The 21,978-nt window shown below is 44.2% G+C and overlaps 1 protein-coding gene across 9 annotated transcripts in view; it reads right to left on the bottom strand.

The window, feature by feature from the left end:
• Window positions 1-21,978, bottom strand: part of YAP1 (Yes1 associated transcriptional regulator) — a 183,740-nt gene that overhangs the window by 4,097 nt on the left and 157,665 nt on the right. For all 9 annotated transcript variants that reach the window (XM_089775744.1, XM_006110819.5, XM_006110820.5 and 6 more), the window contains 2 exons: window positions 17,305-17,435; window positions 81-193 (listed from right to left, as the gene is read on the bottom strand). In XM_089775744.1, coding sequence (XP_089631870.1) covers window positions 81-193; window positions 17,305-17,435 — 244 coding nt within the window. The remainder of the gene's footprint in view (window positions 1-80; window positions 194-17,304; window positions 17,436-21,978) is intronic.

Genomic DNA, 21,978 nt, shown 5'->3' with positions numbered 1-21,978 from the left:
ATGATTGAGCAGGCAAGAAAGACAAATATTTTTGGAGGTGTAAGGGGGGAAATTCATTATGGGTGTAAAGAAAAACAAACCTGTATCCATTTCATCAACGCTGTTCAGGAAGTCATCAGGGGTTCTGGGTACACTGTAACTGCTCATGCTGAGGCCGCTGTCTGTGCTCTCATCTCTGGAGTGATATGTCCCACTACAGTAGGAGAAAAATGAAAGCTGAAGATAGAGCATTTAAAAAATACTGTAAAATGTGAACATTTTGGATCAGCTCGATGACTTTGGTGAAACTGTACCATGGTGCCACACTGAAACAGAACTGAAAGCTAACAGCTTGTCTACATGAGACAGCTGCAACAATTTAACTGCATTACTGTTTAAATCTTTGCAGACAGACATTCCTTTTTCTGCTTAAAAGTGAGTTATTTCAGATTAGCTATAGTTTGTAAGAAATCTATTTAAGCTGCTCTTTACAGACTCTCAGATGGTACTTGAGCACCTTAACCCCTCAGATTTGGGCACCTAAGGTAGTTTTAAGTTCCACTGTGATACACAAAAACTCCCACTTAGCAGCTGCCTAACCACATGGACCCCCTAAGAAAAGTTTTTGCAGTCAAAGCTACATAGGCATCTAACTTTCTGCCTCTGGGCAGTTGCACAGCTGCCTCACACTAGGCATCCAGGTGCCTATCCCCTGACTAAGCCTAGCCCCACAGCAATTTACAACTCATGGGAAGACAGGCATTTATCCTCCTGTCTTTCCTGTAGTGCTTGATTTAGTAGATATGCTCAGAGATTGCCTAATGTACTGGGTTGCACTGGAAGTGGAGAAGAAAGAAGCAATAGTGCTGCCCACTAGGCTTATGGGACAGTCAGGTTCAGCTTCCCCCTCTGCCTGAGGGAGAAAAAGTATTTAAACAGTGGTCTCCCACCTTTCAAGAGAGTGTGCTAATCACTGAGCAATTGTTACATGGGTCTCCCTCAAGCTCTCCTAAGGAAGCTGTTCTATTTTGTTTATCTAAAGTTTAACTGGAGCAGAGAGCCCCCACTTCTTAAGTACCTGCCCAAACCATCAAGATACAGTCATTCTCTCTCTGGCCTAAAATCCAATGGCATGGCTGCACTACAAACTTATGTTGACTTATATTAAGTCAATCTACAGCTACGGCAGTAATTCCCTCTTGCTGAGATGGAGCTATGTTAGTGTAGTAGGGCACTTACATTGGCAGGAGCAAGGCTGTAGTATAGACACAGATCTAATTAGGCCAATGTCAGCTGTCTCACATTGACCTAACTGGCTAACTCTGTAGTGTTGTAAGCCTTACAGTTTTATAGACTTTGTTTTATAACCTTGTTTCATGTAGTTATATAGATTTTGTTTCTTACGCTTTGTTCTACAGCAGCTGCTAGGTATTAAAATGTATTTTGAATTAGGTACTATAAATTAGTAAAAAACTGATATATAGAATAAATTGTATTTCAACTTTGTAAGTCTGTAAGAAATCTTGCCTGTTCCTTTGTAAGAGAGATCTTTTGTGCAAGTGAGGAATGTTTGAAGATAAGAGACAGAAGTCACAGCACCAGATGGTCAGAATGGCTAACAAGGAGATGTGAACTCAGGCATCAGTCAAAATCAGGATGGCCGAAGAGGGGCAGAATTGACTACCCTAAAGCAAAGGCATACACTTTAGAACGAGATCTGTGAACGAGATAAACCAGTTGCAGTCACTCCCAGGATATTCATCAAAACACTGATGGAGCATGACAATGGAAGCAACCTTCAGGTAAACATCAATTAACAATTAGATGACTCCACCATGACACTGCAAAATCCATAGATTAAAGTTACCGACTTACTACTATAAAATTGGGGCATGTAGCCATTAAGCTTTGTGTTTGTCCTGTGAAGACAATTTCAGAGTATTAAATTACAACAGACAGAATTCTGGCTCCTTCCTTTTGTTCAGCGTAACTGGCCATGAGCACACACACATGAGAGAGGCCGTAAATATAAGGGGGCGGGGTTGTTCATGACACGAGTTTTACTGCCTCATCCTCATCATCATCATCAACCATGGGCTCAATGCTCATCAGTGTCCAATGCCTCCCTCGCTATTTCCTTCCATCTTTCCTGTCCAGTGAGGAGTGGCTTAGTTTCTGTAGACTAGCTTTGCACCAATCTCCCCATTCTCTATGGGGTCTGCCTCTCCTAGTTGGACCATCCATTATGCCGAATACCAAGGTCTTAACTTTTTGCTCATCATTAATTCTGCAGATATGCCTGAATAGCTGTAACTTCCGTTGTATAACCTTCTGCAGTAGGTTCTCTTTCAGCTGAATCTTCCTATATAATTCCTTGTTGGTGACCTTCTACATCCATCCTATTCTCAGAATCTTTCTATAACAACTCCTCTCGAATTGCCTGCTCTTTCACAAATAACTTTAATTTCAAAGCAACCAAACTCAAACACAAAGATAATACTGTATAGTCAACAACTTCACCCAAAACAGTTCTTTGCACTTGCTACCTGCAAATGTTACTGTTCCTCTGGGATGGGGGGGGGGGGGGATTACTAGAGATGGGTTCCCCAAGGAAGATTGTGATGAGAAGCTGAGAGGGATAATCAATCCTGTGCTGCTTTATGGTCTGCTGATGCTGACTTCCCCATTAACTTCACATTATGGAAACTGTGCCTTTTTAACAATTTGTGAAACCACTCCATGCGTGCGGTGAATGACACTGCACTGTCATGACTTGCCTCCTCACCACCTGATGCTTGTGCAAAATGCTTCCACAAGCTCAAAGCCTTTTTTCAAATTACAGCACCATTCACAGGTGCTCATTTCTGTGCCATGACTTCAATCTAAATGCTTAATTTCTTCCACTTTTTCCAATTACAGGATCACAACTCTCACATGATACTTTTGCACAAGCTGGCATATTTGCAGCAACACTATTCCTTATATTAGGCAGAAAAATGTAATGCACAGTAGACTCATTAATGCCGTACATTTTAGCTGAGGCCGCACTACGACTACTTGCAAGCTTATCCAATAATTCAACTTTCTGTCTTAAAGTCATCACCTGTTTTCTTTTCCGTTTGCCTCTTGACCACTGTCTGCATCGCTTTTCTTTTTGGTGCCATAATTAAGGTTTGGTGTTACTTCAGCAATCTTTTTTTTTTTAAACTGGAAGACACCAAGAAAGTGTCAGCACATTGCATCATGTGCTTGTGCCAGTGTGGTGCGGCGTACTGCGAATAGGTGAAACTGCAAACAGCGAAACTGTGGATGGCAAGTTCTTGCTGTATTGCCTTTTCCTGCTGAAAAAGATCCCGGGTGCTTCTTATAAGCATAATTGGACCAAACACTCATCCATAGTGAAACAGCTCCAACAGGGCCCCACATCAGGTTATCCCATAACTCAGTGGTTAAAGCCCTTTTCTGAGAGGGTAGGGCAGGCGGAACATCTGAACCCAGGTTTCCCACATACTAACTGAATGCTGTAAATGACTGGGCTGAAAGTTATGAAGCTGGCACCATATCTTCCCTCCAGCTATTTTATGTGGCACGAGGCAGGCATTTAATTCCTTCTCATAAGAAATAACAAAGGCACCTAAGCCACCTGATTTCAGGTGCCCCCTGCAACAGCCCACACTTTTATGAGTGCGGCAGAGGACGAGTCTCTTTCAGATTGCACACTGGCTAGCGCAGGTGCCTCCCCACCAAGTACACTGGCTCTTGCAGATTGTATTCTTAGAGACACCCATCCTTCTCACGCACTGTATCAGGAGCTCAGGTGCTCAAATTAAGTAACACATGTTGCAGTGCTGTTCTTGTGATTTTCTGGGTGTCTCAAAGTTAAGTGCTGTGACTCTCTCCATCACACCACCACCTAAGTTTCTTTGTGGATCCCAGCCTATGTGTCTACACTTGAGATGTAATAGTATAGCCGATTAGCCAATTAGCAAAAGCTTATAGATTAATGCTATAGACTACATATATTCCCCCCACACTTGCTAGTAATATTTTTTTTAGCAGGCTGGCTCGCAGCCTGGCTCAGACCTGGCTCACCCCAGGTCTGGGACCTACACCTGCTGCAGCTCTCCATTTTAAGTGTGTTAGGGACCAGGTGGGCATGCAGCCAGATTCAGTTCTCCTGCCTAGACAATCACTTCCCATTCTGTATGTGTTAACCTGATTGTTCCTTCCTAAGTGAAATACTTTGCATTTGTCCTTATTAAACTTCATCCTATTTACCTCAGATAGTGGTAAATTAAAATTAAATTAAACACTATTCAACATCACTAAATAAAAGGACACTGACAATTCTCTACCCGTTTTTCCAGAGCCAGGGATAAGTGTTCACATTTCAATCACTGTCAGTACTTGGTGCGTGCAAGCTAATGATCCAACCAGTGGATCAAACTCAGTAATGAAACCTGGTCACGTGCCACCTGAGGCAAGTTGCACATACAGTAAGATGACAATTATACTACCACCCATTCAGCTCCACTTCTCATAGCCACATTGGTGCACCAGTGTAGATTAGACACTGGCATTTCAACCACTCTAATCTGTTGAGAACAGATCTTGGCATGGAGGTTAACACATCAGGTGTTACTAGGGGCCTATTGATACTAGGTCTCCTATTGTTGCTTCTATGAGGGAGCACCAGGGGGAGTGGTATGGTGGGAAGTTTTTAGAAAAATACTACAGTAGATGAATACTACAGTTACTATAACTGCAAATGAGAGAAACAATCTAAGTGTTCAATTTGTTTACTCTGTGCCTCTGATTAAATATTACTCTGTATATAGTGAGATTTCCTGTTTCCAGTGATTTTCCAGGCTCTATACGACCATAAAAATCCATAAAGCTATAGTCTTACTCTGATCCTGCACACAACAGCTAAACCTAACTATACATTTTCCAAACCCGTATTTCTACAGACTGCGGAAGCATAAAAACCAGAAATAATATTTATCATAATGCCTTAATACTGACTTTTCCACTTTAAGTAAATATAGGTTGTACCTCCCTAAACTGGACTCTGTGATGTAGCAGGATGACGGATGTTGCCAGACCAGAGAGACCCAGGGCCAGGAGCCCAGTTGCAGGGTGTGGGAGGAGTGGGAAGGGGGTTGGCCAGGAGTACTCCCTTGGTTTGGGAAATTCCCTTGTTCGGAACCAGTCAGGTCCCAAGGATGCCAGACCCAGGGAGGTCCAGCTTATATTTGAACACTAATGTAGCTTTTGGGCATGACTTGAACTAACATTCAGATACACACCAACCCTTCTATGATACATGTGTGGCAGTAGTTTCTGGCTCCTACAGACAAGTAGACATTGGAAAACTGACAAGTTCAACATATGATGTAAGTAAAATACAGTCAACAAGAAATACCAAATAGATGTATTGAAGATATTTTCACCATACTATAAAGACTACTGCTTAACAAAAAGCTTTTCGTCTTTATTTTAAAACAGCATTATTTGATTAACCATGCAGTATATTAAGTATTTTCCCCTTAAGCAGCAGAAGTCAACTGTGCAGTTCTAAGTAATAAATAAGCTGTTTAAAAACTCTAAGAAAAAATGCTATTTCAATTTGTGGATTGAAATGATAGAACCAGAACTGAACCTAAAATGAACGAAATCATTCTAGCCATGAAGTTTTCTTGGCTGCTACACTCATGCTTTGAACTGCCACCCTCTCTTCTTCCTTCAAACCACTCATAGAAGATGTGGTTTGAAGAGAGCTCAGGTGGTCGTGTAGTTCAACCCCCTACCCAAAAGCAGGACCAACCCCAACTAAATCATCCCAGCAAGGACTTTGTCAGGCCTAGCCTTAAAAACCTCCAAAGATGGAGATTCCCCCATTTCTCTAGGTAACCCATTCCAGTGCTTCACCATCCTCCTACTGAAACAGCTTTTCCTAATATCCAACCTAGACCTCCTCCATCGTAACTTGAGACCATTGCTCCTCATTCTCTCACCTGCCAACACCAAGAACAGCCTAGCTACATCCTCTCTGGAACCTCCCTTCAGGTAGTTGAAATCTGCTATCAAATCCCCACTCATGTTTTTCTTCTGATGACCAGTTCCTTCAGTCTCTCCTCTGCTGCCCTCCACTGGACTCTCCCAAATACGTTCACACCCTTTTTGAAGTGAGGCACCCAAAACTGGATGCAATACTTGAGACGTGGCCTCACCAGTGCCAAATAGAGGGGAATAATCACTCCTGAAAGCATGCTTCCTCTGGTTTTTTAAAAACAAAAATCACTTGAGATATTCACCATTTTAGATGGTCATATCACCCAATGTTACTACAGTAAAACTCCAGTGGTCCGGCATCCAATGGTCCGTCCGGCACCATCTGGAACCCGGAAGTGCTCTGGGCAGCCGGACAATTGGAGCTGCTCTGCCCCCGGCTTCTCTGATGCAGCCGCTGCTGAAACTAACCAGTATTCTACTAGACAGTCTGTTTTTTGGGCACTCTGTCCGGTATTTCCTGGATTTCTGTCTGGACACTGTACAGAAGCCTGGTGGGAGCTGGGGGAGTGGCTGGGAGGCAGGGCGCAATTGGCGCTGGGAGCCCTGGCTGCGTCTGACGCCTTGGGGAGGAGGAGAAGCCCTGTTCCTGCTCCTGAGTGTATGGTGGAGCTGCAGCCGGACTCACTCGCGCTTCTCTGGACCGTGTGCGGGACTGACAGTGCCCCGGGATCTGCATGTGCCCGGGTCAGTCCCCTTCGGCCAACTGCACTGCCCGCATCTCCTCCGGCCAGCCCTCCCCCCGCAAGTGTGTCCGGTATTTTTTCTAAACCTACCTGGTAACCCTATGTGTCAGAGGCAGCAGCATAGGATGCCAGGCGGGAGCTGGTCTGCAAGGGGAGCCAGTTTAAAAATCAGCTCCCCTTGCAAACCGGCTGCCTATCATCCCGTGCTGTTGCCTCTGATAGAGGGGCAGCAGCGTGGAGTGGCAGCAGCCCCAGTCTGGGGGAGAGGAGTGTGAGCTCCAGGACCTGGTGCAGGCCAGAATTGAGCCTGCCTGCTTGGCTCCTAATACATTTTAAATGCAAAGTTGCATTGGGGGTAGGTCCCAGACCTGGTGCAAACCAAGAGTGAGCCAGGCTGCAGGACAGCCTGCTAAAAAATTTACTGGTAGTGGTGGTGGTGGGAACATGTATAGTCTGTAGCATTAACCTATAAGCTTCTGCTTATCGGTTAATCAACTACACTATTACATTCCCTAACACAGACTGCAAACTCTTTGGGACAGGTTTTCTGTCTTAAACTGAGAACCACTATCTGAAAGCCTAAGTGTAAACAAAGTCCCTCTCCCTTGACAACATGCTAGTAGAACACTGGCTTATGTTTTTACTGAAAACAATTTTGAGTGTAAAATGCTCAATTCAGAACAGGAATCAGATTTTAGAAATTAAAAATTTCTTAAATCAGGTATTCCAAGTCAAGTATCCATTTACTATTCTCTACATATGAAAACAACTTATAAAAAAAGAATAGTCAGACCACAAATACACTGAAGATCTACAACAGTTACAGACTTCTTTTCCCCACCATTTCCTTGCCAAAAACAAAAACAAAACAAAACAAAAATGGTCAACAGCTTAATGGACCTTTGATAAAATCGACTGTTGGGAGTGGGCCCTGCATGGCTATGGTTCTTTACAGCACACAAAACTTACTAGCTATTTTTTCTTATGATGGAAGTGTGAATTAAGATCAACTTAAAACGTTGACTTTCCTAGCGCATAGCCATTTCAAATAGAATCCATCAATTTCATCATTTCTTACTTTAACATATATGCATCAATGTTTACTTTACTACATTTATAAACCCACAAACTGAATTACCATTTTCAAAAGGCAGCAAAGTTGCCAAGGGATTTCATGTATAAATGTATAACAAGCACTTGAGAGCAAGATCCATTTCTCTAATGCAAATAACCACCTTCTCATACCAGGGGAGGAAGCCATGACCTACTTAGCAGCTACAGCCAGTGCAGAAAGACTTCTTAACGCATGGAAAACAGTTGAGGGGCCACCATAGGGAGAGATCCCAGGCCCAAGAGGTGGGAGAGGAAATAGGTAAGGGAACGATGTGGTCTTTCTAGTGGAGGAGGAAGGGCTTTAAAAGAAAGCTGGGGTGTAAGGAGGACTGCATACGTGGAAGACAAAAGATTTGGTTGAAAGAATGTGCCCCACCTAAAATTACCTTGCAAAAAGTAAGCAGCCCTTAATGCTCAACTCTTTGCATACTATCTTTGCCCTCTGAAAACAGATTCTGTGCCCTGATGTCTGAAGTGCATTATTTATATAGGTGTTTAGGAGGTCACTGCTGCTGGAGATTCACTGCAACATCCCTCTACCACCACATTCTTTATGGCCAAGATAGGAAGAAATGTTGGGGAAGAAGCCTACACTAGACTAGGAACAGGCAACTGTAGCTGCCATGAAGAAAAGCTCCCATGAGAAAGGAGGAAGATTTGCTGGATTGATGAATTGTATTTGATGGGCTCCAGTATGCATCAACAGCTTCCTCTGCTACTCACATTTGGTAACACCATCTCATAGATTTACCAAACTCTCTTTCATTAACTACTTTGTTATCTCATAGCCTCCCTATAGCAGTATACCTCACATACAGTAGCCTCTACATGTTAAAAAGTTATTATTACAAATTGCTTAATGATGGATATGAATATTCATTTCTGAATAATAAACAACCAATCACACTGATCAGGCTCTGTCCTCTTCTGGTATTTTATTCCATAATAAGGGAGATTTCCTGGAGTTAACTGATTAAAATGGAATAAAATTAGTCCCTTTTTTGGGGCATTTATAAATGGCTGGCAGAAATGGTCTCTTATAGCTTGTCTGATAATTTTAAAGACCAGACTGACGCATCTGTGATCACGCATTCACACTGACAACCCACGCCAAAGCCAGCTATCAATGTAGGCTCTATCCAATGTGGTTTGGCGGGACATCTTGTTTCCGAAAGTATGAAAAATACTACCTTGCAGAACACTGGGCCTACTGACAGACCAGACCAGATCCACTGAGCAATGGGCTCCCACAGGGATCGGTCTTGGCACCTCTGCATTTAGGTATTTATATCAGCATTATGCCATCAAGCCAGTCACAGAAATTTGGACATGCAGATGATTCCACTTTTGCTACCCAAATTGAATGCATCCTCACAGAAGATCTGAAAAAACTGATGGTGTGCTATTGGTTATGACGACTCCAACCACACCTTCAAAAATGCTGGTTATAACCACATGAATAACCAACACACAAAGCAGCACCAGAATGTCACCTTCTGCAACTACTCTGTCATGAGTATTTCCCAGAATATTTTGAAATGGTTCTGGATTGCACTGCCAATATCTGTCAAAGTCAGCTGCAATATAAAAACTACAGTATAATACACAAACTAGCTGGGGCCAGATGGGTAGCAAGATGCTCTGACCCTGCAGACAGACAGCTTGGTCCTTATCTTCTCAGCAGCTGCATATACTGCATTTCAGTATGGGTACATAGTACAAGTAAAAAACCTGTCAACATGCAATTGGATGTTGCTCTGAGAATTGTCACAGGACTGCTGGAGTCAAAATTGGCAGTCCGGCTTCCCAACCTTGCACATAGCTTATCACCATCTCTTTGAAGCAGCCAAGTTCCCAAAACTAAAATACCCTCACCTATATAGTGGGGATCAAGAATTAAGACCTGCTTATAGATCATCTGGCTTCATCAGGTCATGTAAGATACTGATCACACCAAATGGCATCAGAACCTCACATGGGCTTTGGAATTACTTACTGTAAAAATAAAAAATGAAGGATAGACTGATATGTGCATGTGGAGAGGACACCAATCTAAAGAACATCTAATGAAGTGCTGCCCTCTGAGAGCCTTCTCTAGAAGGACAGCTTCTGTTTGTTCCATGTCACCAGAAAACAAGAGTGGGTGACAAACTTGGAAGTTGATTTGTAAGTAGCTATACGAAAGGAAGAAAATAATATTTAGATGTGAATGGTTCTTTCCAGACAAAGTCAGAGGCCCTACCTGCTTACATTCTAAACAGATTATAGCATGATCTTTTACTGGTACATTTATTGTCACTTATGCAGCTCAATATATATATAGATCAGTGGTCTCCAAACTTTTTATACCCAAGATCACTTTTTAAATGACAGACCAATCCAAGATCTACTGCCCCGCCCCTTTCTATTCTCCTCTCCATCACTTGCTAGCCCCAATCCTTATACTGCTGCTTCTCCCCCCCCCCCGCCCCGCCCCAATTCTTCTGTAGGAAGAAGTTTTTCCAACATTTGGCCTGTCTAGACTGGACCAAATGTCAGAAAACCCCCTTCTTTTGGAAGCCCCCTTATTCCTTGTGGAAAGAGGAATATAGGGGTGACCAAAAGAGCATGTTTGCTCGTCCACTAAAAAAAGTGGAAGAACAAATGCAACCCTGGATGCAGAAGAGTTTTTCTGGAATATCTCCAGAATCCTGAAAAACTCCTGCAGTCTAGCTGTACCCTCGCTGGATTGAGACAGGATGTGTAGGCTCTGGAGTGGGAATGAGGGATTTGGGTGTGGGAAGGGGTGAGAGGTGGCAAGCTCTGGGAGGAAATCTGGATGCAGGAGGAGGTGGAGAAGGGGCACTGGCTCGGGGAGGGGGTACTAAGCTCGGGCAGTGTTGGGGTACTAAGCAAGCCACAGGCTTGTGGATATGAGAGTGCAGGAATTTGGGCTGGGGTATGTGAGGGGCTCAGGGCAGGGGGTTCCAGTGTAAGATAAGCTCAGATCTAGGATCTGGGGGAAGGGGGAGTGCAGGAGCGGCTGTGACCAGATGGGGGCTTGGCCCCAACTGGGGGTTTGTTGGCCAGGCTTCATTTTTAAATAAAATACTATGACAAATGCAAAAAGTTTCTGCACTGTCTTTACTTATGAGCAGGGCAGGGGACCTGGCTTGAGTCAGGGGTCACTGACCCACAGAAAAGTCAGTTGGGAGCGTGGGACATGGTCCTGGGGAAGGGTGCTAGTGGGTGCTGGGGCAGGGAACAGGGTGCCAGTGGGGGCAGGGTTCTGTGGCTAGGGGCAGGGGCTAGGGGACAGGGTGCCAGGAGGGCAGGGGACAGGTTTCTGCAGCAGACGAGAGGGTGCCAATGAGGACAGAGTTCTGTGGCTAAGGGCAAGGGAGAGGAAACAGGGTGCCAAGAGGACAGGTTTCTGCAGCAGGGAGCAGGGGAACAGCGGGGGGCAGGGTTCTGCAGCGGGGTGGGGGCAGATTTCTGCAGCGGGGGTAGGAGGCCGGGGCGACAGGTTTCTGCAGTGGGGGGCAGGGTGCCAGGGGGCAGGTTTCTGCAGCAGTGGGGTGGGGGGGCAATTTTGTGGCTGGGGGCAGGGGAGAGGGAACGGGGGGGGCAGGAGGGTGGGGGCAAGATTCTGCAGCAGGGGGCAGGAACAGGGTTTGGGGGCGGGGTGCCAGTGGGGTCAGGGAGTCCCCATCACCAGCCTCAGAGAGAAGCCTCCGTTGCACGCTGCCTCCGGGCCCGAACCCCTCCGCCACCGCGGAGGAAGGAAGGCCCATTGCGCACCTCCGCCAAGCCTGACTCCCCCTCCCACGGTGCAGGGAAGCCAGCGCACGTGACCCCTCAGGGCCGACCCCTTCCCCCGGCGGAGCATGGAAGCTAGCGCACACAACCTCTCGGGGCCAACCCCCGTGGAGCAGGGAAGCCTGCACGTGCAACCCCTCAGGGTCAACTCCCGCCCCCGCCCCCCCCCCCCCCCCCCCCCGGAGCAGGGAAGCCTGCACACGTGCTCTCCTTCTGGGCCCGACTCCCCCGTCCTGCAGAGAAGGGAAAGCCTCTGGGGATTTACCTGGTAAGTTCCCGGAATGCCAGGGAGCTGGGGCAAGGAAACAGCTAGTGCATTTCCGGAACCCCAGGAAGTGATGTGCAGCAGTAGGACTTCCGTCCACTCCGCGGGAAGCTGCCACTACCTCCATTGTTGATCAAGGTAGGTAGTGGAGCTTCTTGGGGGTGGGTGGAAATGGGGCACCCAGAACGCCTCGCGATTGACTGGTCGAGGCCTTGGGATCGACCAGTTGATCCCGATCGACTGGTTGGTGACCATGGATATAGGTAAAAGCGTGAGAACTTTGGTGAAACCGGCTTTTATATAGAGGGTCAGCACAAGACCTATACATCACTTACTGTTCTCAAAATACAAATGCTAGCAATATGAAGAAGGCACACAGCTCTACTTATTTTTTAGAGAATATAGTTAAAACACTTTTGGGTCAGGGCTGCTAACACACAGAAAAATCAGTCGCAGAGTCACACAAGTGAGAAGCAAAAACAACCAACAAAATCCAAACCCGTCACTGACATGGCTCCCAACTGAGAAGGAGAAAGGCACTCGCCACATTCCTCTTCCACACCAGAGCCTAGGGAGGCCCAATGTAGTACATTTCGTGTGCTCCAGCCTCATGGTGGCAGCCCTGGGCCTCGGGGACCGGACTCAGGTACATTGGGAGCCACATCCGGCCCCCAGGGCCTTAGGTTTCCCAACCCTGGGCTAGGGCTTAAATACAGTCTGTTATGGATTAAGAATGCTTGGCTGAAGTGTGAATCAGAGCAAGATATATATTATGTTAGGGAGAGGAGGAAAACACTTTGAAGAGTCTGCAGCCACAGTGTAGTCTATCTTGGCTGATGGTACATATACCCCATATTTGGTCAATTCAGTATAATTTAAAAGTTCTCCTGGATTCTTCACGGATGCTAATGTCTCTCAGAGTAGTCTGGAGTACTGTGGCGCCTTAAAGCCTAACAGATTTATTTGGGCATACACTTTCATGGGCAAACACCCACTTTGTCAGATGCATCTGGATTTTTGTCCACAAAAGCTTGCGCCCAAATAAATCTGTTAGCCTTTAAGTCACGACTGGTATGCCATTGTCAGGTGTACTTTCAAAAGGTCTGCCTGATGTTTCTGGGGATCTAAGAGAGCTCTACTGAGAGGCGGAGGCAAAAGGTAGGAACAGACAACATTTATAGCCCTTTCTCTTTCTTTTCTAGGGCTCCTGCCTGAGGGGTCTCTGGAAATGTGGGCGGCTGCTGGGGCCTAAAATGTTTCCTGGAGGCTGAGGGCCAGTAAAAACCCCTGGAGTGCAGGGTTAGCCTTGAATCTTAGAGGCCGTGATGCTCGGAATCTATCTGTTCAGAGACCATGGAGATAACTTTGAAGGGCAGGACCTGGAATTACTACTGCCTCTTGTGAAAGAGGCCTGAAGACTAGAGCCATGAATAGTGCCCTATGGTGACTGTTAAAGTTATCATCCTGGCTGCTAAGTTGGCCAAATCCAAAGTGGTCTAGAGGGAGGCTTTGGCCATGACTTCCCTTGCACCAGGATGGTCATGGATTCCTGGCTTGACTCCTTTGACAGGGAGTCCTTAAACTTGGCCATCAAGTTCCACAGGTTAAACTCTTACATCCCCAGCAGAGACTGATGGTTATAGGTATGTAGCTGAAGTCATAAACCTTGTGTCCAAACAAGTCCAGTTTCTGAGCCTCTTTATTTGTGTGGTAGCACTGGACTGCCTTTGTATGTCCCCCTCCGTTGTGACTGACACCATGGCAGATCCAGGGAGAAGGAGATGGGAGTACAGGTACTCAAACCACTGGTCGGTACAAAGTACTACTACTTCACCCTTTTTGAGGTAGGGGGCAGAGACAAAGGGATCCGCGATAGCACCCTGATAGGTCCCTAACACTGTCTTATTAACTAGCAAGGTCACCCTTGACGGAGCCACTGCAGCCAGAATATCGACTAAGCTGTATGCAGACTCCCTCAGCTTCTCAGCTTCCAGCCCCCATTTGTGGCGACATGCTTCACAAACTCTTCATGGGCCCTGAAGTCATCCAGAATGAACAAGTTACTGTGACCGCTTCTGCTGGGGATGCTGAGAAAGAGGCTTGCACTGGAGGAGGGGCTGCTGCTTCCTGTACTAGCTGGCACTGGGCCCACTTCTGAGACCTTGGTACTGGGGCTGGAATACCAATCTGTGTCTGGGATTGTATAAGACGAAACAGTGGCTCACCTCTCAGATACCACTGAGTATAAAAGGCGGAAAGAGGGCCCCAGCACTGGGGGGATCCCACACAGGTTCCAAGACTGCCATTGCATTTACCAGTGAGCTGGTGGCCAACCATCAGTTGGGGACCCAGTACATAGACTGGGTACTGTTACTACTTCAGTGGGGTGAAGGATTCCCCTTTGGACAATGGAGGCACCATATCCACTTCTGCTTCTAAACAATGCCAGGGAGCCAGTAACCAGCTGGAGACCGTTACTACAGGACCATAGAGGATTCTCCTTGGGCAGTGCCATGATGATCAGCGCCATGATGGAGTTCACTTCCTCCTTTTTGTCCCCAGCAGCTTTGGCTGGCAGGGTCCCAGAGGGGTTAGGCAGGATGGGGAGACACATCAGAACCATTGCCACATGAAACGCCTCAAGAGTCAAAGGGGCCTGCAGCTGTAAGGCTCCGAAACTGGACCTGTTTGCAGACATGGTTTATTTGACAGGCACCCTCCGGCTACATGGCAATAGGGATGTAAAATTTTGATTCACTGGCTAATCGAATAGTTGATGCAATTTGCATCAACTAGTCAATTAGTCGATAAGGGCGCTTCTGCCTTTGAACTGTAGCAACAGCCCCAGGACTGTTGCTACACTTCAAAGGCAAAAGTGCTGTGGGGAACACGGGGCCAGCGGGGGACTCAAGCAGTCCCCTGCTGGCCCTGCGCCGTTTCAAAGCAGCAGTGCCTCATGAAGCCCAGGATCAGCCAGGGATTCTGAGTCCCCAGCTGACCCCAGTCTTTATGTGGCACTTCCGCTTTGAAATGCTGTGGGCAGCATGGCGTCCGGTTCCATGTAGGGATGTTAAATATCGGTTAATTTAATAGTCGAGTAACCTCATGAATTTTTATCGGTTAGTCGACTATTCTATAGTCCCTGGGGCAGGGCCAGCAGCCACTGTATCAGAGGCAGTAGTGCAGGGTGACAGGCAGGAGCTGGTCCACAAGGGCAGCCAGTTTAAAAACCAGCTCCCCTTCTGGACTGGTTGCCTGTCACCCAGTGCTGCTGACTTAATTACCTGCATCCTGCTTCAAAAGCCTTTTAAGACCGCACTTGAAAGAGAATCCTCTGAACTGTTATTCATGCTTAAATTCGACACTTTACACTTTGGTCTGAATAAAGAATCTAATTACCTTACCCATTACAAAGATAGCTTCCCCAATTATCACCTCTAATATCATTAGCTCACAGACATTTACACCCCCCCCATTCCCTTTCTGTTCTGAAATGTGATTTGTCCTTTTCATATGTGTTCATTTTTTTTAATTGTATCCTTTGGTATATATGGTTGTGACAATTTTCTTCCACTATTTGATCTGAGGAAGTGGGTCTGGCCCACGAAAGCTCATCACCTAATAAACCATCTTGTTAATCTTTAAAGTGCTACATAGTACTGTATTTTGTTTCAGCTACTCCAGACTAACATGGCTACATTTCTATCCCCTATCTTGTAAGCATGGCTTATGTTTTTTGTTCCTATATATACAATTTAGCTCTATTTAAAAAAAAACAAAACCCACATATTGTTTGCTTGTGCTCAGTTTATCAAAATATGCAAAACATTGTATATTAGTGATCTATACTCTCTATTATTTATCATTCATCCATTTTTAGCGTTATTTGCCAACATTATCAGTGATGTTTTCTCTTTTAGGTCCCTGATAAAAATAACAAAGTGCCAAGACTAATCTTTGGAAGACCACCAATGGAAAAAGCTACTTGATTATTCTCTTTTACATTTTGAGACCAGTTTTAAATCCACCTAATGTATGCCACCTTAATTTTGTATTGCTGTTTAAAAAAAAAAATCAAAATTATCATGTGTTACCAAGTCAGACACCTTACAAAAGTCTTAATATATTACATCAACACTACCACCTTATCAACACACTTGTAATATCATAAAATACACATACACATCTTAAAAACAATGAGAAGTCTTGTGGCACCTTAGAAACTAACAAATATACGTAGTATCATGAGCTTTCATGGATAAGACCCACTTCATTAGACAAGCTGGAGTGGGTCTTACCCACTAAAGCTCATGATACTATGTATACATTTTTGTTAGTCTATAACTTTTAAAAGCAAGTAGTCCTACGGCACCTTAGAGACTAATATATTTACCTTCTGAGACACATACCTCAAATTAGTCTGACAGAATCCATTTTCCATAAATCCATGCTGATTGGTATTAATAAAATTACCCTCCTTTAATTCATCTGTTAATCTAGTCCTATATCAGTTGATGCATTATTTTGCCTAGGCTTGATTTCAGACTGACAGGCCTATTAACAACTAGGTCATGCAATTTACTTTAACCCATTAACTTTCTTCCAGTCTTCTGGAACTACATTTGTGAATCCAAGTTATCTGGACCAGCTCATTTGAAAATGTCCAACTTCATTAACCGCTGTTTAATATTCTCTTGAGATACCACTAGAACGGAAAAAATGCTATTGTATGATAGCACTATATCATCTGTTTTTCCTCAAATATAGAACAAATATTTATTCAACACTTTCTACCATTGCAGTCTAGTAATGATTACCAGTATGTTTTTTGTCCATAATAGTCTTTTAAAATTTTCCTCATTTTCCTCAAATCTGCTTGCCACCAATTTCTCCTTTCATAACTGATACTTTGCCTAATCACAAACCAAAATGCCAAATCCTTGAACCAACAAATGATTTTCATACAATACAGTTCTTAAAAATAAATCCTATCACTGTTTCTAGCACTAGTCCTAATGCAGTAAAAATACTGGCAGGCTAAATAACCTATGTGAAAACACCTTAAAATTAACCTCCAAGTGTAGTTGTAAATGTATTACCTTACAGTTCATTTGATCTCATAGCAAGTTATGCACAAGCTCTTCTGAGTTAGTAATTTTAAGGTGACTGTTAGACAACAGATATAGAGAGGGAAACATGTTATGAATGTTTCCTACAAGTCTGAACAGTTTACTTCCTCCCACAGGAGACAGCTTTTAATCCTTAACTTTTACTTCACTTGCCATTTAAGGAAAAATTCAATTACAGCTGTGGTTTTTGGCATAGACTGATGTTCAAAATAAACTATTACATGTACTAAATAGAATGTTTTCAGTAGCTACTCCTACAAACCTGTTAAGAAATGGATCAGAACTATTTGTAGTCATTGTTCTTAGTTCCTGAGACATTCCAGGAGATGACACTGGATTTTGAGAGCCACCATCTTGTTCCATACTTGGAAGTTGGCTTCGGAGAGCTAACTCCTGGAAAAAAAAACAAACAACAAAAAAAAACAATAAGAAATGAGTACAATTAGTAAATTAAATGTTTCAGGCACATCAGCAGCATTTGAGGGTACAGGAATACACTTCTTCATAGCTCTAGTTACTGGGTATTAAATGGAACTAAGTCAAAGGAAGAATCACTCTGCTTAATAAATTAAAGCTCAGGCTATTTCCCCATTCATTAAAATGATTTCATTGTAAATATTAATTTCAGTATATATACAAACTGTTGTTTGAACCCACCCACATGCAAATTGGTAATACCCCAATACCCACAGAGGAGGTTACAAAGTAATCGAATAATTTTACTCTTTCCTAGTTTGAGAATTCATGAACAGACTGAGTTTTCATAATTACTTAAAAAGAATACATTTTGTCCTAAATTTAGTTGTAAACTGTGTGTTAAATAGTTATTCACTATTTATTTGTTGCTGTGTGATTGGTCACCCTAAGTCAAGTTGAACTGTTTCTTTATTGAATAACTGAAGGTATAATGAAGGACAAGGTGTGATCAAATGACACAGCCTTTGATTCTCTTAGAGAAAGGATAGGGTCGTAGTGGAGGTAAGAGAAGGTAGATTAATAAGATTAAATTTTTTTTAGAACATTTAAAATTTTTCCTTTCTGGGACTCTTTGGCCTGACTTTGCATAAGATATCACACATGGCAAGATTGGGGTTATAAAGGAAGGAGGGGAATCTGTCTACTCTGACCTTCTAGATGGAAAAATACAAGTCTGACAAAATTCTGGCTGAGATTACTATGGCTTGATCTCTTCCTATTTTTGTACGAATGTCAAACTTTTCTAACTGCCTTTGGGAAAATAAAGACTTAACACTCACAATGTTAGTATAAAATTCTAATTTTGGATATTATTTACAAGACCAAAATGATCTGTCAACTCCTTAGATAAAGTTACTTTAAAAAAATGAGGTCAGCATTCTGTAACTTATCCAGCTGGTCTCTCTCAAGTTTGTTTATTTTACAGTTATACGAGTTTTTAACAGCTTCACTGGATATTCACAAATTGTCTAACTTGTTCAAAATGGAGATTAGAAAACAGACTCTTTTAAAAGAGTCTTACCCCTTTTGCCATTGTTACACTTTTTTACTTTTGAGTTAACCCTAAGCAAATTTTGTCAGAATTTTCAGCAAATCACAAATTTCAGGAAATAAAAACCCCACACACCCCGTTTTATTTTGGGCATTGTTTTAGTGAAAGCAAAGGGAAATTGGATGCAGGACTAGATTCCCCAAACCGAGGACAAACTGATGGTAGCATTGCCCCTTTACATCCAATAGCCCAGCAGTTAGAACACTCTTTTGGAGTGTGGGACTTTCCAGGGTTTGAATCCCTACCCCAGGTGAGTACCCCTACCACAAGGCTACTGGCTATTTGGCGGAAGGAAGGATGTCTGTCTGTCTCACACACACACACCCCCGATGCTATTCCATGCTGTGCAACAAAGTAAACATTCGCTGCAATAGGACTAGAACTCAGATGTATTCCCTGCCCACCCCCTACCGCCCCCTCAAAGTCAGGTGAATGCCATAACCAGAGTCTCTAGAGTCACTCTTGCCGGCCCAACTGAATAAATATTCATACAAAGTGCAACAGAAGAGTCAGAGGCACCTCCCACCCGAGAATAACTTGATGGTTAGGAAGCTCACAGGAGAGAAGAGGCCTGGATTAAAACTCAGGCCAGATGAGTACCCTAGTCTCTGCTATTGGGTATAAGAGGAAGCAAACATCCCCTCCTTGGTTAGAGGTTTAAGAGTCTGGTATTGCCTCTCTACAAACAGACATGTTTAATCTCAAGCAATAAAGGCTCATGTTGTCATATAGACAATTTAGGTTCAATCCTCATTGACAATCTAACTAGACGGGCTCCACCAATTATTTATACACACCAAGGCCTATACTGCAGCTATAGTAAGTACACCAGAAATTAGTTATGACTAAACAGCTTTAGGGAAACCAACCCCTTTGTTTCAGGATATAAACAAAATGTTGTTATAATAATTAGTGAAAAATTATAGGATCCAATCCTGAATTAGATCCTGTTGCAAAGCACAATCATGCTAGTGCCTGTTTTTAAGATCAGAGCCTTATTCAAAAATACATACCATTTGGTAATCCTCAATGGGTCACCCATTAATATCCTGCTGTCTTTTAACATTTTGACATTTTTTGCATTATTTTTCAGGGCTTAATCAGAATAACTAGTGCTAGGTAGGCTGCAGTTAAAGATTATACTACAGAATATTTAGTGATTTAAATATTTCTATGGCTGAAAGTAGCACTAGTAAAGGGTGGTAACTTCAAGATATACCACACATCTCTGTGGATGTGCATGTGCTCCTGGAAATGGACCAGCACCACCTTCCTCCTCACACTTGAACCATGGGCAATAGAGGTAACACAGACCAAACAGTATTACAGTTCCTGCTCTACTGTGAATCCAAAGAGGATCTGAGAAGAGGGGAATGAGGGTGGGTTGTGAATACCCACAGGGAGCAAAATTTTGAAGAACTCTAGTTCCTAGAAGTAATAGGGATGTTAACATGTAGATGATTACACGATTAACCAACAAGCCTAGATTGCAAGGGAGAGGGGGACAGCCAGTACTTCCCACCCCCCCTCCCCCGCATCTCTATGAGAGGCAACAGCATTGTGGGGGAGGGCAGGGGAAGCTGCCACAGAGCAGTGTCTGTCCACGGTGCCTGGGCTTGCGGCGGACAGAGGCTGCTCTATGGACAGGGGCGGCAGGTGGGAGCTGGTCTGTGAGGGAAGCCAGTGTTTACACCAGCTCCCTGCGCAGACCGGCTCTTGCCTGCCACCCCATAGAGAAGCAGCTGTGCGGGATGGCAGGGGGCTTCCCAAGACTAGGGCTGGGAGTGCATGGGAATATCAAAGAGTCATGCAACCAATAATATTTTGTGCTGTTAGTCCATAATTGAATTGCACACTATTTATCTAGCATCCGTAGTAAGCAATCTTCCTTTCTTCTTCCAGTGCTGATTCCCAGAGATATTCACTATGGAGGAAGCCAAAACAGTGTTTCAATTAGAAGGTGGGTGTGAGGAAGCATGATGCATCACAGATTGGAGGATCATGAAAGCAAAGGAAGCATCTCCAGCTAAAGCCTGAACTAATGCATGATACCTGGTAAAGGTATGCATGGAGCCTCAAGATGCAGCTCTATATCAGAGGGAGTCCTGCAAAGCCGCCACAGACTGCTTGTGCTCTAATTAACTGGGACCTGACAGTCTGAGGAGGGGTTTGTAAAAGATTGTAAAAAAGTTTCAGGTGGAAATCCATTCAGAGTCTTTGGAAAAAGACAGATTCCCCTTGCATTCTTTCAGCAATGGTGAGAAATAACCTTGGAAACTTTAGAAAAGTCTTATATAGTGTACACAGAAGACCAGAGTCCTGAGTATGTCAAGTGAGTGGGGCTTCCTGTCCTCTAAGCTATCTGTGTGCACAGACAGATGTAAAGGGGAGCAGGAGGCTCATGATTCCAACTGCAGGCTCATAAGAGCAGAAAGGAGGTGGTTCAGGTCCTAACTGGGGACAGATTTACATTCTGAAGGTGACAGTAGTGGGATAGATGAAAACAAAGCAGTTCCTCACTGGAGAATGTAAGGCATTAATAGCTGCCAGATGTACTTTAAGAAACTGATTAACAAGACAGATGTCTCTAATTCTGGAATATCTTCTCTCATTAGAAGGATTCCCGATTCCTCAGTAGGTAGGTGGTGTTGCTACTGACATCGCAGGGAGAATCACTACCAGTTGGTGGCACAGTACTTCCTTGTAGAGCAGGGGAGGGAAACCTAAGGCCTGGGGGCAGATTCAGCCCCTGAGGTGTGAGGTGCCTGCTCCCAGAATTGTGGAGCCTGCATTAGTGCTCCAGCCTTCTCCCTCCCCAACCCCCATTTCTCCGCCTTCTCCCCTTCCCACACATACACCATGCCCTCACTAGGCTGGAACACACAAAATCTACTAGCATGGACCCCCAGGCTTTGGTGTCCAAGAGGAATGTGGGAGAGTGTTGTTCTCCTTCTCAGTCGGGAGCAACGTCAGTGAGGTTTTTTTTTTTTTCCTTTTTAAACTTCTCACTTGTGCACGGCCCCTGATTGGTTTTTCTATGTGTCAGTGGCCCCCGACCCAAAAAACATTCCTCACCTTTGTTGTAGAGGATGGATTGGACATCCTATGATCAGTCTTCCTCTGTGCTCCTTGTTCACTTAAAAACCATGTTGCCAGAAGATCAAAACTAGACTGAGTGTGGCTGGTCTTGCCCTCATTCTATGACAGTAGGTTTATAACTGGTTGAAGGTCCATGCATGGCTTGGAGGCAAACTAGTGAATCAGAATAATCTCCACTACCAGGAATCTCTGAGAATCACTTTTGCCTTGTTTGGCTTGGTCATCCCGAGGATGGAAGGCAGCATAGGTTAGGGAGAGAAGGACTATATCAGCAGGGTGAATCATTGCACCAGGAAGGCATCTCACCTC

Source organism: Pelodiscus sinensis, chromosome 1 (assembly GCF_052426305.1).
Source record: "Pelodiscus sinensis isolate ZL-2025 chromosome 1, ASM5242630v1, whole genome shotgun sequence".
Lineage (NCBI taxonomy): Eukaryota > Metazoa > Chordata > Testudines > Trionychidae > Pelodiscus > Pelodiscus sinensis.
This window is presented reverse-complemented; position numbering and strand designations above follow the sequence as displayed.